We start from the raw sequence: 14,310 nt of genomic DNA, 5'->3' as shown, positions 1-14,310 counted from the left end.
AAATGATGGGTGAGGGAGATTAAGATGTCAGGATATAACTTAATTATTAACATTTAAATTTAAAATCTTAATAAATCAAACTTTGATAACTAGCATTCCAAATACTTTTATGTATTTGGCACTCAGCATTGAACAATGGCAAAATTATTTCCAACTGGAAGTCGTAAATCACACTGAGTATGTTATGGCCTGGTACATATTAAATGATTAAATAATGCTCAGTACATGCTCAGGTACATATTAAATGATTAATTAAAGTAGTAATGCTTCTACCATTCTAATAATTTATAAGAATGAAAGCTCAGGTACTTATTAAATGATTAAATAAAGTAGGTAGTGTTTCTACTATTCTAATAATTTATAAAAGTAAATTAACATATTTTTTATAATTCTTCCTGATTGCTCAAATATTAGTAGAATAATAAATACTACAATTGCAAAAGTTTACAAGAAATGCTTTGACAGATCAGTCACTGTTAAATCCAGAATATGTTGGGGTCATCTGTGACAGTACATGGGGAAGACAAAAGGACAATTCTTTTTTTTTTTTTTTTACCATACTAGCAATTTTATTCTTTTATTTTTATTTTTTTTACTTCTTTATTATGTTATGTTAATCATGATACATTACATCATTAGTTTTTGATGTAGTGTTCCATGATTCATTGTTTGCGTATAACACCCAGTGCTCAAATCAGTACGTGCCCTCTTTAATACCCATCACCAGGCTAACCCATCCCCCCAATCCCTCCCCTCTAGAACCCTCAGTTTGTTTCTCAGAGTCCATAGTCTCTCATGGTTCATCTCCCCCTCCGATTTCCCCCCCTTCATTTTTCCCTTCCTGCTATCTTCTTCTTCTTTTTTTTTTTTTAACATATAATGTATTATTTGTTTCAGAGGTACAGGTCTGTGATTCAACAGTCTTACACAATTCACAGTGCTCACCATAGCACATACCCTCCCCAATGTCTACCACCCAGCCATCCCATCCCTCCCATCCCCCATCCTCCAGCAACCCTCAGTTTGTTCCCTGACTTTAAGAATTCCTCATATCAGTGAGGTCATATGATATAGGTCTTTCTCTGATTGACTTATTTCACTCAGCATAATACCCTCCAGTTCCATCCACGTCATTGCAAATGGCAAGATTTCATTCCTTCTGATGGCTGCATAATATTCCATTGTATATATATACACCACATCTTCTTTATCCATTCATCTGTCGATGGACATCTTGGCTCTTTCCATAGTTTGGCTATTGTGGACATTGCTGCTATAAACATCAGGGTGCACCTACCCCTTCAGATCCCTACATTTGTAGCTTTGGGGTAAATGCCCAGTAGTGCAATTGCTGGGTCATAGGGTAGCTCTATTTTCAACTTTTTGAGGAACCTCCATACTGTTTTCCAGAGTGGCTGCACCAGCTTGCATTCCCACCAACAGTGTAGGAGGGTTCCCCTTTCTCCGCATCCCCGCCAACATCTGTCATTTCCTGACTTGTTAGTTTTAGCCATTCTGACTGGTGTGAGGTGGTACCTCATTGAGGTTTTGATTTGGATTTCCCTGATGCTGAGCGATGTTGAGCACTTTTTCATGTGACTGTTGGCCATTTGGATGTCTTCTTTGGAAAAATGTCTGTTCATGTCTTCTGCCCATTTCTTGATTGGATCATTTGTTCTTTGGGTGTTGAGTTTGGTAAGTTCTTTATAAATTTTAGATACTAGCCCTTCATCTGGTATGTCATTTGCAAATATCTTCTCCCATTCTGTCAGCTGTCTTTTGGTTTTATTGACTGTTTCTTTTGCTGTGCAAAAGCTTTTTATCTTGATGAAGTCCCAATAGTTCATTTTTGCCCTTGCTTCCCTGGCCTTTGGCGATGTATCTAGGAAGAAGTTGCTGAGGCTGAGGTCGAAGAGGTTGCTGCCTGTGTTCTCCTTTAGGATTTTGATGGACTCCTGCCTCACATTGAGGTCCTTCAACCATTTTGAGTCTATTTTTGTGTGTGGTGTAAGGAAATGGTCCAGTTTCATTCTTCTGCATGTGGCTGTCCAATTTTCCCAACACCATTTGTTGAAGAGACTGTCTTTTTTCCACTGGACATTCTTTCCTGCTTTGTCGAAGATTGGTTGACCGTAGAGTTGAGGGTCCATATCTGGGCTCTCTATTCTGGTCCATTGATCTATGTTTCTGTTTTTGTGCCAGTGCCATAGTGTCTTGATGATGACAACTTTGTAATAGAGCTTGAAGTCCGGAATTGTGATGCCACCAGCTTTGCTTTTCTTTTTCAACATTCCCCTGGCTATTTGGGGTCTTTTCTGGTTCCATACAAATTTTAGGATTATTTGCTCCATTTCTTTGAAGAAAATGGATGGCATTTTGATAGGGATTGCAATGAATGTGTAGATTGCTCTAGGTAGCATTGACATCTTCACAATATTTGTTCTTCCAATCCATAAGCATGGAACCTTTTTCCATTTCTTTGTGTCTTCCTCAATTTCTTTCATGAGTACTTTATCGTTTTCTGAGCACAGATCCTTTGCCTCTTTGGTTAGATTTATTCCTAGGTATCTTATGGTTTTGGGTGCAATTGTAAATGGGATCGACTCCTTAATTTCTCTTTCTTCTGTCTTGTTGGTGGTGTATAGGAATACCACTGATTTCTGTGCATTGATTTTATATCCCGCCACTTGACTGAATTCTTGTATGAGTTCTAGCAGTTTTGGGGTGGAGTCTTTTAGGTTTTCCACATAAAGTATCATATCATCTGCAAAGAGTGAGAGTTTAAGTTCTTCTTTGCCGATTCGGATGCCTTTTATTTCTTTTTGTTGTCTGATTGCTGTGGCTAGGACTTCTAGAACTATGTTGAATAGCAGTGGTGATAGTGGACATCCCTGCTGTGTTCCTGACCTTTGGGGGAAAGCTCTGTTTTTCCCCATTGAGAATGATCTTTTCTGTGGATTTTTCATAGATGGCTTTTATGTACTTGACAAAGTACAGCATCCTTTCTTGATCAAAAGGACAGTTCTTAATGAAATCTTTGACACCCTGGGTCTGGTTCCATGAGCAATTCAAATTCCCAATGACACGAGGCAATATGTTTCCTTTTTGGATTTCAAGATGGTTTGATAGGATTTCTATCATTTTTTAAAGTTTATTTATATTTTTTAGTAATCTCTACACCCAATGTACGGCTCAGACTCACAACCCTGAGATCAAGAGTCCCATGCTCTTCCAGCTGAGCCAGCCAGGCACACCGGATTTCTGTTCTTTTTCACAAAATGTATTTGGACCAAACAAGGACCTTAGTCTTAAACTGGAAGCTATAACTTAAGGAGAAAATAAAAAATGAAACTACCACAAAGAAAGCAGAACACACACAAACACACACACACAATGGGAAGAGTCAGGACACTTGAAATCTAGTTTTGATTCGTCTACTCTTATTCTGACTATAGTTCCCTTATTTGGAAAACTAGTATCCATTATGTTTCTGAAGTTCTGTTTCTTGGTACCAATGTTAGTATTTCAGTATCCAGCTTAAATCATCTATCTTATTTCTTGGTCGTTTTAGGATAGATACACCAGGGAGGAAATAAAAATATGTTCCTTAGATGGCTATATTGAATAAGGAAACAAAAGAATATTCACCCTGATGTACTAAAGTGGTCAGATTAGGATATAACCATTAAAGTAGAGAAATTTACTGTAAAAAATTAGTGGATCATACATATATGTCAATTTTTTATGGTTACCTCTGGTAACCACTACTTTTTTATTGTCTCCACAGTTTTTTTTCAAATGTCATATAGTTGAAAACAGGTATTATGTAGCCTTTTCAGATTGTCTTATTTCACTTAGCAATACGCATTTAAGGTTTCTCTGTCTTTTCATGGCTGGATAGCTTTTTTCCTTTTAGTGCTGAATAATACTCCACTGTTTGCATGTACCACTGTTTATCCATTTACCTACTAAAGGGCATTTGGTTGCTTCCAAGTTTTGGCAATTATGAATAAAGCTGCTATAAAGATTTATGTGCAGGTTTTTGTGTGGACATAAGTTTCAACTCCTTCCTACCAGCAATGACTAAGAGTTCCTGTTGCTCCATATCCTTGCCCGCTTTGGGAGTTGCCCATGTTCTGGACTTTGGCCATTCTAATAAGAGTGTAATAGTACCTTATTGTTTTAATTTGTATTTCCCTGACGACATATGACATGAAACGTTTTTTCATGTTTCTTTGCCTCCTGTTATGTCTTCATTGTTGAGGTGTCTGTTAAGGTCTTTGGCTCATTTATTAATCAGGTTGTTTGCTTTCTTATTTTTTTATATATTTTTGATAGCATTATTTTATCAGATGTGTCTTTTGCCAATATTTTCTCCTAGTCTATAGCTTGTCTTGTAATTCTCTTGATATTGTCTTTTGCACAGCAGAAAATTTTAATTTTTACGAAGTCTAGCTATCAATTCTTTCTTTCCTGGGTTGTGTCTTTGGTGTTGTATCAAAAAAGGCATCACCATACCCAAGATCATATAGGTTTTCTCCTATTTTATCTTCTAGGAGCTTTATAGTTTCATGTTTTATATTTAGGTCATTATATAGGTCATATATTTAAATCATAATCCATTTGAGTTATTTTTGTAAAAGATATAAGGTCTGTGTCTAGTGTCTTTTTTTTTTTGCATATGGATGCCCAGTTGTTCCAGTACCATTTGCTAAGGCACTATCTTTGGTCTATTGTATTGCTTTTGCTTCTTTGTCAAAGATCAGTTGACTATATTTATAGATCAGCATTTATTTTTAACCAATCCAGAAAGTTTTCACCTACTCTTCTTGCAAAAAATAGTAACATTGGTTAGCGCATTGGATGGATTATGAACATTAATAGTTTCAAAAAGTAAAGTTGGATGTTTTGGATCATAATTTCAATTTAGTATGACAGCAAACTGCTTGTGACCTCTTTCCCTCCATCATTTCCATGATTGACATGACTGACCTTGCTGGTCAGGTGAGGAGCCTTTTTCTTTTTTTTCAACTGAGCCACCCAGGTTCCCGAGGGGCCCTTTCTACCAAAGCATGTGCCTCCACCCTGAAAATGCTGGCTCAGCCAAACAGGACGCCCTTCCAAGAGATGGAGGGGTATATGAGTACTTATATTTCTTAAATACTTTCTTATCCATGACTTTGTTTTCTTTTATTCCTTGGCCTATGCAATGGAGGTTTTTAACGTGGAGTCCCTGGACCTCTAGGTTGCACACGAATGGATTTTAGAGGATCCATAGTCTTTTCAAAAACTATGCAAAATTTTGGGTGAATGTGCAGATGTCTATTAACCTGAGGGAAAGTGGCCATAGTGTTCATCAGATTTTTTTTTTTTTTTTAAGATTTTACTTATTTGACAGAGAGACAGCGAGAGCAGGAACACAAGCAGGGGGAGTGGGAGAGGGAGAAGCAGGCTCCCCTCTGAGCAGGGAGCCCGATGTGGGGCTGGATCCCAGGACCCTGGGATCATGACCTGAGCCGAAGGCAGACGCTTAACGACTGAGCCACTCAGGGGCCCCATGTTCGTCAGATTCTTAAAGGGTTATGTGAACCCAAATGATTAAAGCCACTGTTAACTACTCATGTTAAATTCTATGGCTCAGATAATCCTGATATTTCACAGAATTATACCTAGCACAAGGGACAATTAAACTGTGAAGTATTTATTCTCTCTGATTTATGTTTATGTATTTGCATGTGTGGATATTGCATAACTTTCCTCTGATCTTTCTACTGAAAAGCCTTTGAGGGTTTGAAAGTTTTGTTCAATATAAATCACTGTCATCACACCAAGGTGAATCCTTATGTACAACCACATCATCTGGACACTGAGAGCTGAGAATCACCATCATCTACTCTTCCATGCCTCCATAAATCTTAAGTAAAATATTATTTAATCTAATCATAGATTATTAAAATCTTAGCTACACCTTTCAATTTTCACTTAAATGTGGAATCTAAAAAAAGGAAAAAATTTAACTCCTAGAAACAGCGAGTAGAAAAGTCGTTGCCAGAGGCTGGGGATGGGGAAATATGGAGGGGTTAGTAAAAGAGGACAAACTTTCAGTTATAAGATAAATAAGGTTTGAGGATCTAATGTGTAACATGGTGACTATAGTTGATAACACTACTGTATAACTGAAATTTGCCAAGAGAGTAGAACTCAAATATTCTAGGCAGGGGTGGGGGGGTGGGGGTGGGGAGAGCCAACTATGTGAAGTGATGGATGTATAACTAACTTGATGGGGGCATCCTTTCACAGTGTGTATGTGTATCAAATCATCACATTGTATACTTTAAATATCTTACCATTTGGAGGTACCTGGGTGGCTCAGTTGGTTGAGTATCTACCTCTTGGTTTTGGCTCAGGTCATGATCTCATGTGTTGTAGGACTGAGCCCCACTTTGGGCTCCAGGCTCAGTGGGGAGTCTGCTTGAAGATTCCCTCCCTCTGCCCCACCCCCTACCCGTGTGCACATGCACACGCTCTCTCTCTCTCAAAATAAAATAAAATAAAATCTTAAAAACAAAACAATATTTTCATCACATGTGGTCAATGCTGGCCTCACACAACCCAGGATTTCTGTGGACCTAGGTGAGGGAAAAGTAAAGCAGACAGTAAGGGGGCCTGCAGAGAAGTGAAAGCAAGAGTAAAACACTTTAATTAGATCTGATTGTTAATACAACCAAACAAGAAGAGGAAAAGTACCAAAGGGTTGATAATTAGAATTAATGTCTAAGGTCTGGTAAAGAGTGAGACATAAATGTTGAAACAAAATTTAAGGCTGCTGGAAAAAAAAAAAGAATCACTTTGTTTCTGTTGGTTTACTATGTTTCTAGTGGGTCTGCAACTCATGAAGCTGCAATGTGAATTATTTTTGTGTAACCCCGATAACACAACACAATTCTTTTTATTTTCCTTGGAAGCTCTTCTTAATATTTAAGATGTTCTGCATTGGAGGCCCCACATTGGGTTATAAAATTGGAATGTAACTGTTAATTTTGGTTCGATGTCTTTGTGAAATGCATTCTGCTATCCACACAATATTTCTCATTTCTTGTTCCTTCAGCTTTGTGTATGCGTAAAACACACCATAGTGAAATTGCCTGTTGAATGCCAGCACGTTCATTTGTACCTGAGGAAGGAGAAAACAATACAGACCGTCACTTACCGGGAGCGTGAGTGTACTACATTTATGAAATAATATTAAACTCCAGACTGGCTTGTGTTTGTACAGTGCTTATTTGTATTTAAACAGGCAATGTCCAAATTGGGTCAAATAGAGGAAAACGGTAGCAAGTCATCAAATGCTAAAGGGAACTTTAGTGTCACTCTCCAGATAAAGATAGACAATAGTAGTTTAAAAAGTAACTTTATAAAAAAATAAAGTAGGTTTATAGAATCACTAGACAAACTCCTAATCTCTGCAGCACTGCTAGTACAAAGATTCCTGGGAAAATCTTGGTGTTTGTGTGTGTATGTATGTGCGGAACTTTGTAGTAATATATATAGCTGGCTTCTAGCTAGAGGGCTTGTCTCACTTAGGTAAACTATTTTTCCTTGGCCACAACTTTGAAAATGTTAAAAAGGTTTACAGGCTGCCTAACTCTCCTCCAGGGCAATGTCACAGGCCCCTGGAATTTGGAATGAGTGACATTATGAGCTTTCTTAGGATGTTCTGCAGCAACTTGACATATAGTTGAGTTGGGGTTTTTTTTCCTGCAGAAGGTAGATCAGTAAAAGAAAATTTAAAAAAAAATTGTTTAACTGAGGTAAAGTCTGAAATGGAACAATTCTTTTATTCTTTTCCACTTTGAAAAAAGGATGAGAGGTACTAAGTCCCTCATTCAGTTCTGAAAACGTCAAGCTAAGTATTCAGGAAGTGGAGGTCCTTGCTTTCAGGAACAGACACTTATTTTTCCTGCCAAGGGCAGCTTTCTTAACAGCCTTCTTTGAAGCAGTTGTGCAATAGTGTGGAATTTTAAAAACATCCCTAATATATGGGATAACTTGTGTTGTTTTTACTTCTTTCTGTGACAGGCACTAGAGAGCTGTTGGGAAATGTCTGGAGTAGGACTTATAGGAAAGGGCCCGAACTGCTTTCTGAAGCCAGTCCTACCCTAAAATTTGGATAAATTTCAGGGTTTTCTGTCAATCAGTTGAAAGGGAAGGGCCAGTGGTTTTAGAGAAATGAATAAAATACACTAGAAAAGTTCTCTAGATTTGAGAGACCTTATCTGGTATCCCCATCCCTCTGAAAAAAAGCCGTTTTGTTGAACAGTTCAGTAGCCCGGGAACTGACTATAAATGGATTAAGTACTCTTCTGTTTTTCAGGGAAAGAGAATAGTCCAGACTCTCCAGAGAGACTTCCATACAAATAATTCCTAAGTGTTATAATCGTCCTCCTAAATTATAACTGTAGACAAATCCTTCTTGAGGAAGGGATGGATTAGAGAGTGGGATGCACCTAAAAGAGTATACACCATGAGGATAGTCAATATATGATCATGAGAATGTCCTAGCTCTGCTTCTCTAGTTAATTATGGAATAGCTGCATTCTTTCCATAGCTTCACTATGTGTACTGGATAGGACACATTGTGTTTCTGGATGGGACAATTCAACAGGAAGCCATCATTTGTGAACCACTGGGCCTCCAAGGCAGAGATACTAATACCCATTTGGCTGTCAAATTGTGAATGTGCTTAATCAACTGAACTTATCAACTGTAAAAAGAAGCCCCCCAAAAGAAAACCCAAAGTAAGAAAACATCTAAAACAGAGAGTAAAAGCATACATAAACTAAGGCATTCCCATTTATACCATACCTCACGCTCATAAAACACATCCTCCAATGTCTTTCCTCCACTGCCATCACCCACTGCCTCAAACAAAGGCTTGTACACCTAAAAAACAGAGGCTATTTTTAAACAGATTCTCATTTCTTATAAATATGTATGAAGATATTTTCCCAGAAATATAGAAATGATGTATCTGTTCTAAAAAATCTATCCAAAAGGACTGAATGTTTTTTGTAGGATCTTTGGCCTCCTGAAAAAATATCAAAAAATCCAGATAAAAGAGTATGGATGGATTTCTAGCCCACTGGCTTATTCAGGCCTTACAGGGTAAGACGCAAGAGCAATTCTACTCTCAATATACCTTGTATGAGCTAATTTCTGCATTAGGTTCTTAGGGCTAGTGGGGCACATTACAGAGGATAAATGAATGCTTGTGGTTTAACCAGCATGGGTTCATGGGTTCTTTGAAATGACAGTTGATAAGATTCACATGGAATTTCAAGTGTGGAAGGGGTGGAAACCGGGGAGAAGCTCAAAATTTAGTATTATGCTAAAAAGCCTCTTGTGATGACATGAGCTCCTACAAAGGTTTATGCAGTTTGCTGACTTCTCTTTCCTGGAAGCTTCAGAAACACATTAAGAAAAGATAAGCGTGTCATTCCAGTTCTGGAAAAGTTACCTGGAGAGCATTATGTTAACATAAATCAGAAGGAATGGAATCGGGATGAGCTGAGAAACTGCAGGCTCTTAAGAGAGCATTTGGATGTGGAGTAAGGGAAGAACACAGCAGCCCTTCTTCCATTCCCTACTCCTGGCCACTGATTAAAGGGAATGGCAGAAACCAGTATGTCCATATTCTCCCTTGTATTTCAAGTGGACATTCTGTACCTAAGTCTGTTTACCCAATGGGTAAAGGACTGCTGGGTCAGGATATTTTATATAACTTTGACATGAGCTCACATATCCAGAACACTGCACCAGTCCCTTGGGAAGCTTGCTTTATCAAGCACTTCAAAAGACGTGCTCGAATGACTGCTCCTTGAAGATTTAAACAAGTACTTGCTTGGCAGGAACCTCAAAAAAACACAAAAAACCAAAAACCAAAAAACCAACCCACGTGGATTAGAAACTTGAAGTACTCCTTTGGGAGAGACAGTTCTAGAATGGCACTGCTTTCTACCTTACAAACGTAACGGATTTAGAGAAAACACATCAAAAATTTGATGTGTGAACTTCTCAAGTACAGGTGATGAGATGTGAAACATTTGGGGTGCCTGGTGTAGTTACGTACTCCATAATGGTCTGCTACTCTCCTCATCTGATCAAAGTCTTCTGCTTGAGCCAAAAGGCGCAACCCTTCAGGGTAGAGCTTGCCACAGGTCGGGTAGAGGGTCTCCCGGTCGTCTTTGCTCAGTTCAGTGCCAAAGGAGTTAAGAGTGATGATAAAAGCACGTCTGTCAGCCTCAAACTGAATTTGCAAGACATAAAATCAGTGAAATCTAACCATGTACTAAATGCTATAAACAAAACCCTATGTAGACAAATTCATTTCCAGAGTGATTTGCTTTTCTTTCCTTTCCAGATTTATGTCTAATTATAATACAAACGTGTTATTAATGTTCCCTTAGCCTCTTTTTTTTTTTTTTAATATTTTATTTCTTTCTTTTGACAGAGAGAGAGAGCATGAGCAGAGGGAGCAGAGGGAGAAGGAGAAGCAGACTTTCCCGCTGAGCAGGGAGCCCTACGTGGGGCTCGATCCCAGGAGCCTGGGATCATGACCTGAGCCGAAGGCAGATGCTTAACCAATTGAGCCACCCAGGCGCCCAACCCTTAGCCTCTTTTTATAATGGAGTAATTTTGCTTGCCAGAGAAGGATCACACAGTGTTAATGGTCCATGACTCTTGAAATCCCACTGAACTTTACTTCCTAAGCTCTCTGCAATTCGTTACTCATGGGTCTCCGTCACATAGGTCACTGGAGTCTCAAATGTCTCTTCCATAAAAAATGGGAATAGTACCTACTTGCTGGGGTCTGTCCAGGGATAGGACAAGATAATGTAAGTGGAAGTGCCTGGCAGGGTGTTTGGAACAAAGGGTTCATGTCATAAATGTTAACATCTCTCTCTGGTTCTTGATGTATGATTTTTCTTTTAACCTAATGAAACTTTATGCTACTTACCATTTGTTTGTACTTTGATAGTTTTGGTTTTCTTCTTGAAAGTTCTAAGTTGGATATCAATCAATTTAACTGTGTAGCTCAGGATTAGGTGGCTCAGGACAAGTTACCTTCCTCTCAGGCCTGTTTCCTCACTTGAAAGACGATAGGGTTGGACCTCATGATCTTTCAGGCAGGTCACATATACTCATGTCCTGTCTTTGTGCTGAGCACCACCAGGCACCTGAGCAAACAGCTCCACGTCAGGCCAATTTCCTCTAACCACTCAGTTTTTCTTGAAATTTCTCACTATTCCTTTGGTCCTCATGTTTCTTCTGTCTCTTGGTTCTCCTACCTCCTGCGACCATTCCTTCTCAGCCTGTCCTTCGTGGGATCCTCTCTGCCCATCATGGGAGTTTGTCATAGTGTCCTTGAGCTGAGAAACTCTTCTCTATATACCTGAAACATCCTGCACTTACTTTATTTTAAAATCTGGAAATTATTTTTCTCCTTACTACACTGTAAAATCTTTGCGGGAAATCATGTTGCTCTTGTTTATTGTTAGTGCCTGACACGTAGGAAGATCACAGCTGTTTACTGAATCCAACAGAATGGTCTGTGATTCTACTACTTTCAAAATTCTCCAATATTCTCTACAATGTTGCTACTCAAGGTGTGTTTCTTGGGTCAGTAGCTTTGATGTCACCTAGAAGCTTGTTAGAAATGCAGAATCTCAGGGCACCTGGGTGGCTCAGTCGGTTAAACGTCCTACTCTTGTTTTCAGCTCAGGTCATGAAAAAAAGAGATGCAGAGTCTCAGGCCATAGTCCAGCCCTACTAAACCAGGGCTTGCATTTTAACAGGATTCCAAGGTTATTTGTACACACACAATAGCTGAAATAGATGGCTCTACAGTATCTTTTGATCAGCTTACTTCCGACGAATTAACAAATCCAGACTTGGAACAGATTTTACTGGAACTCTTTTGTTAGAACAGGTGTTTCCTATCAGGAGAGTGAGAGTTGGTTCCTTCTGATCCTTTTGATTGACCTCATGGAAAGTATGGGTGACCCAGAAGCAGGGAGTGGCCTCATTTGGAAGCAAAGGCAGCTGCCCCTGGCTACTGAATGTAACTGTCAGGAATTTTAGACCTTCCAGGGACAGAAGAAATGCAAGAGGAAGATTTCATGGCAATCAGAAACCTTGGAATAAAAATTAGAGCAGGAGGAGCAACAACAGAGTTAATTGTCCCACATGCCCTTTAATGTGCTTTCTAGTTCTAAGATGTTAGCGTTTTTTTTTTTTCACTCCCCCCACCCCCGCCCAGTTTTATTGAGCAATAATCGACATACACTGCTGTAGAAGATGTTAGGATTTTCAGGAGAGAAGTGGGGTGGAATAGGCAGCATTGCAGACATGCCTAGCAGCAGAGTCCATTCTAGAGGAGGAAGATGCATGAAGTTATAAAGCAGGACATTTTGGAGGAATGGTCATTGCTCCAGCACTGGGAAAGCAGGTGAAGAAGTAGGCTGGACAGGTAGCTGGGAAGAGAACAGGAAAGGCTTCATGGGCCATGCCAAGAGAGGACTTTGATTATACAATAGGTTCTCTGAACACTCCAACACCTGTTCTTGTAACTACTTCTTCCCTTTGCCTACAGTGTGTGTACTTCATTCCAGAACCTTCCATGTTGGAATCTTACTTGCATTGGAGGGTCCCATCAAATGCCATTTTTTTTTTTTTTACAAGAAGCCCTTCTATTTCCTCCCCAATTGGATATGATCTTTGATCCTTATTATACTTTAATTTCCCCTTTATTATAACTGCCTGCATGTTTACCTTAGTACCTCCTTCTATTCTAGAGGCTCTTTGTGTGTGAGTGTGTGTATTCTTAGTGAAAAGAACTGTAATCTTGAAATTGTAAAAGGGCTATCTGGTGTTTGACCATCCCTAAGCAGACAGTTTGACACAACATCTGATTATGGACGAGAGTAAATGGGGTGGTATTCGATTTCACTCAAGTCCTCTCTATCATTTACGGAGGGTTGGCTTCCTGTGTGGAGCACAGGTGACGCCAGATGTCCTAACCCCTTTCACTCTTCCTTACACGTATTCATTTTAAAACCATAACTTATTTTTTGTTGTTGTTGTAAAGTGTACTGTTGACTTAACATCATTATCATTATCAGTTGCACATGATAGAGTTGGGCTGTCAGGTCACACATTCTTGCCGGTTCATTATTGGAGGACAGGAATACCTTGTGGGGGCACTGGGTGGAGGGGAAGAGAGTGAAGTGAACTGGAATTGAGCCCAGCCTCGCCAGCTCGGGAGGATGAAACACTTCTTCTGTGCTTGTTTTTCACTGTCTCGTTAAACATATAGGTTGTCAGAAGAGCAAAGACAAATAAATAATAAAAGGCATGAAAGCAAACAGTACGCTGCAGTGCATTGCCTTGAATATGTCAATTTCTTTTTTTTTTCCATATGAAGTCACAATCTTGTAATTAGGTCAAATTTTTGCATGCAAGGCCAGGTTAATGCTCTCTTTTACCGTATTAAGTCTTTTGAAGTCTCCTGTCAACTGAGATTAAATAAGAACATATATGGAAGAACTTTGTAACTGGAAATGCTCTACTGTTGCACAAATAAAATGGGGGGTAATTACACGATCTGATATATTTATATAAATATATCAATTTATATAAATCTGACAAATCTCTTCTGATCATATCATTAGAAAAGTTGTAATTGCATGCTATGTGTAACTAATACTTCTACATAATGTATAAAGATAGTTAAATGGACTTTTATTTTTAACACAGCTTGAAGAAAACCTAATCTAATGTGGTGATATCATGGGTATAGGAAAGGGATAATGGTGTATCTAAGTGCTTTATATACTTGAATTCGCTTAGACTTCAAAACAGCACAATGGGGGCGCCTGGGTATATAGTAGTTTGATCAAACCCTTACAGTGATAAGGATTCTTCTAATACTATGCTGTCCTTTCTGCATTACTGAGGATTACAGAGACATAATTCTTATCTATTTTTGATTTTTATAGCACATGCAATATGATCTTGCTTATGAATTAGCACTAACTTTCGAAAAAAAGATTTATTTATTTGAGAGAGAGAGAGCGAGCACAAGCAGGGGTAACGGAACGACAGAGGGAGAGGGAGAAGCAGCTTCCCACTGAGCAGGGAGCCCAACACAGGGCTGGATCCCAGGTATCTGGCACATAATATATGTTAACTATTAATAGTGTTATTGTATATCTTTTGTAGGGTTATGAGTTTTACCATAGCTCTTATTTC

The 14,310-nt window shown here is 38.9% G+C and overlaps 1 protein-coding gene and 1 long non-coding RNA gene across 2 annotated transcripts in view; one reads left to right on the top strand and one right to left on the bottom strand.

Moving 5' to 3' along the window:
* The window catches only part of LOC118014985, a 44,572-nt gene extending 34,016 nt beyond the window's left edge, over window positions 1-10,556 (top strand). Inside the window, exons 2-3 of the long non-coding RNA XR_004680465.1 lie at window positions 7,109-7,217; window positions 10,515-10,556. This is a non-coding gene — a long non-coding RNA (uncharacterized LOC118014985). The remainder of the gene's footprint in view (window positions 1-7,108; window positions 7,218-10,514) is intronic.
* Window positions 6,624-14,310, bottom strand: part of ATP6V0D2 (ATPase H+ transporting V0 subunit d2) — a 42,886-nt gene continuing 35,199 nt past the window's right edge. Inside the window, exons 6-8 of the mRNA XM_035011466.1 lie at window positions 10,130-10,306; window positions 8,866-8,943; window positions 6,624-7,174 (exon numbers count right to left, since the gene is read on the bottom strand). Coding sequence (XP_034867357.1) covers window positions 7,013-7,174; window positions 8,866-8,943; window positions 10,130-10,306 — 417 coding nt within the window. The 3' untranslated portion in view covers window positions 6,624-7,012. The remainder of the gene's footprint in view (window positions 7,175-8,865; window positions 8,944-10,129; window positions 10,307-14,310) is intronic.

This window comes from Mirounga leonina, unplaced genomic scaffold (assembly GCF_011800145.1).
Source record: "Mirounga leonina isolate KUSES-001 unplaced genomic scaffold, KU_Mleo_1.0 Mir_165, whole genome shotgun sequence".
Lineage (NCBI taxonomy): Eukaryota > Metazoa > Chordata > Mammalia > Carnivora > Phocidae > Mirounga > Mirounga leonina.
Note: the sequence above shows the minus strand (reverse complement) of the source record. Positions and strands in the feature narration are given on the sequence as shown.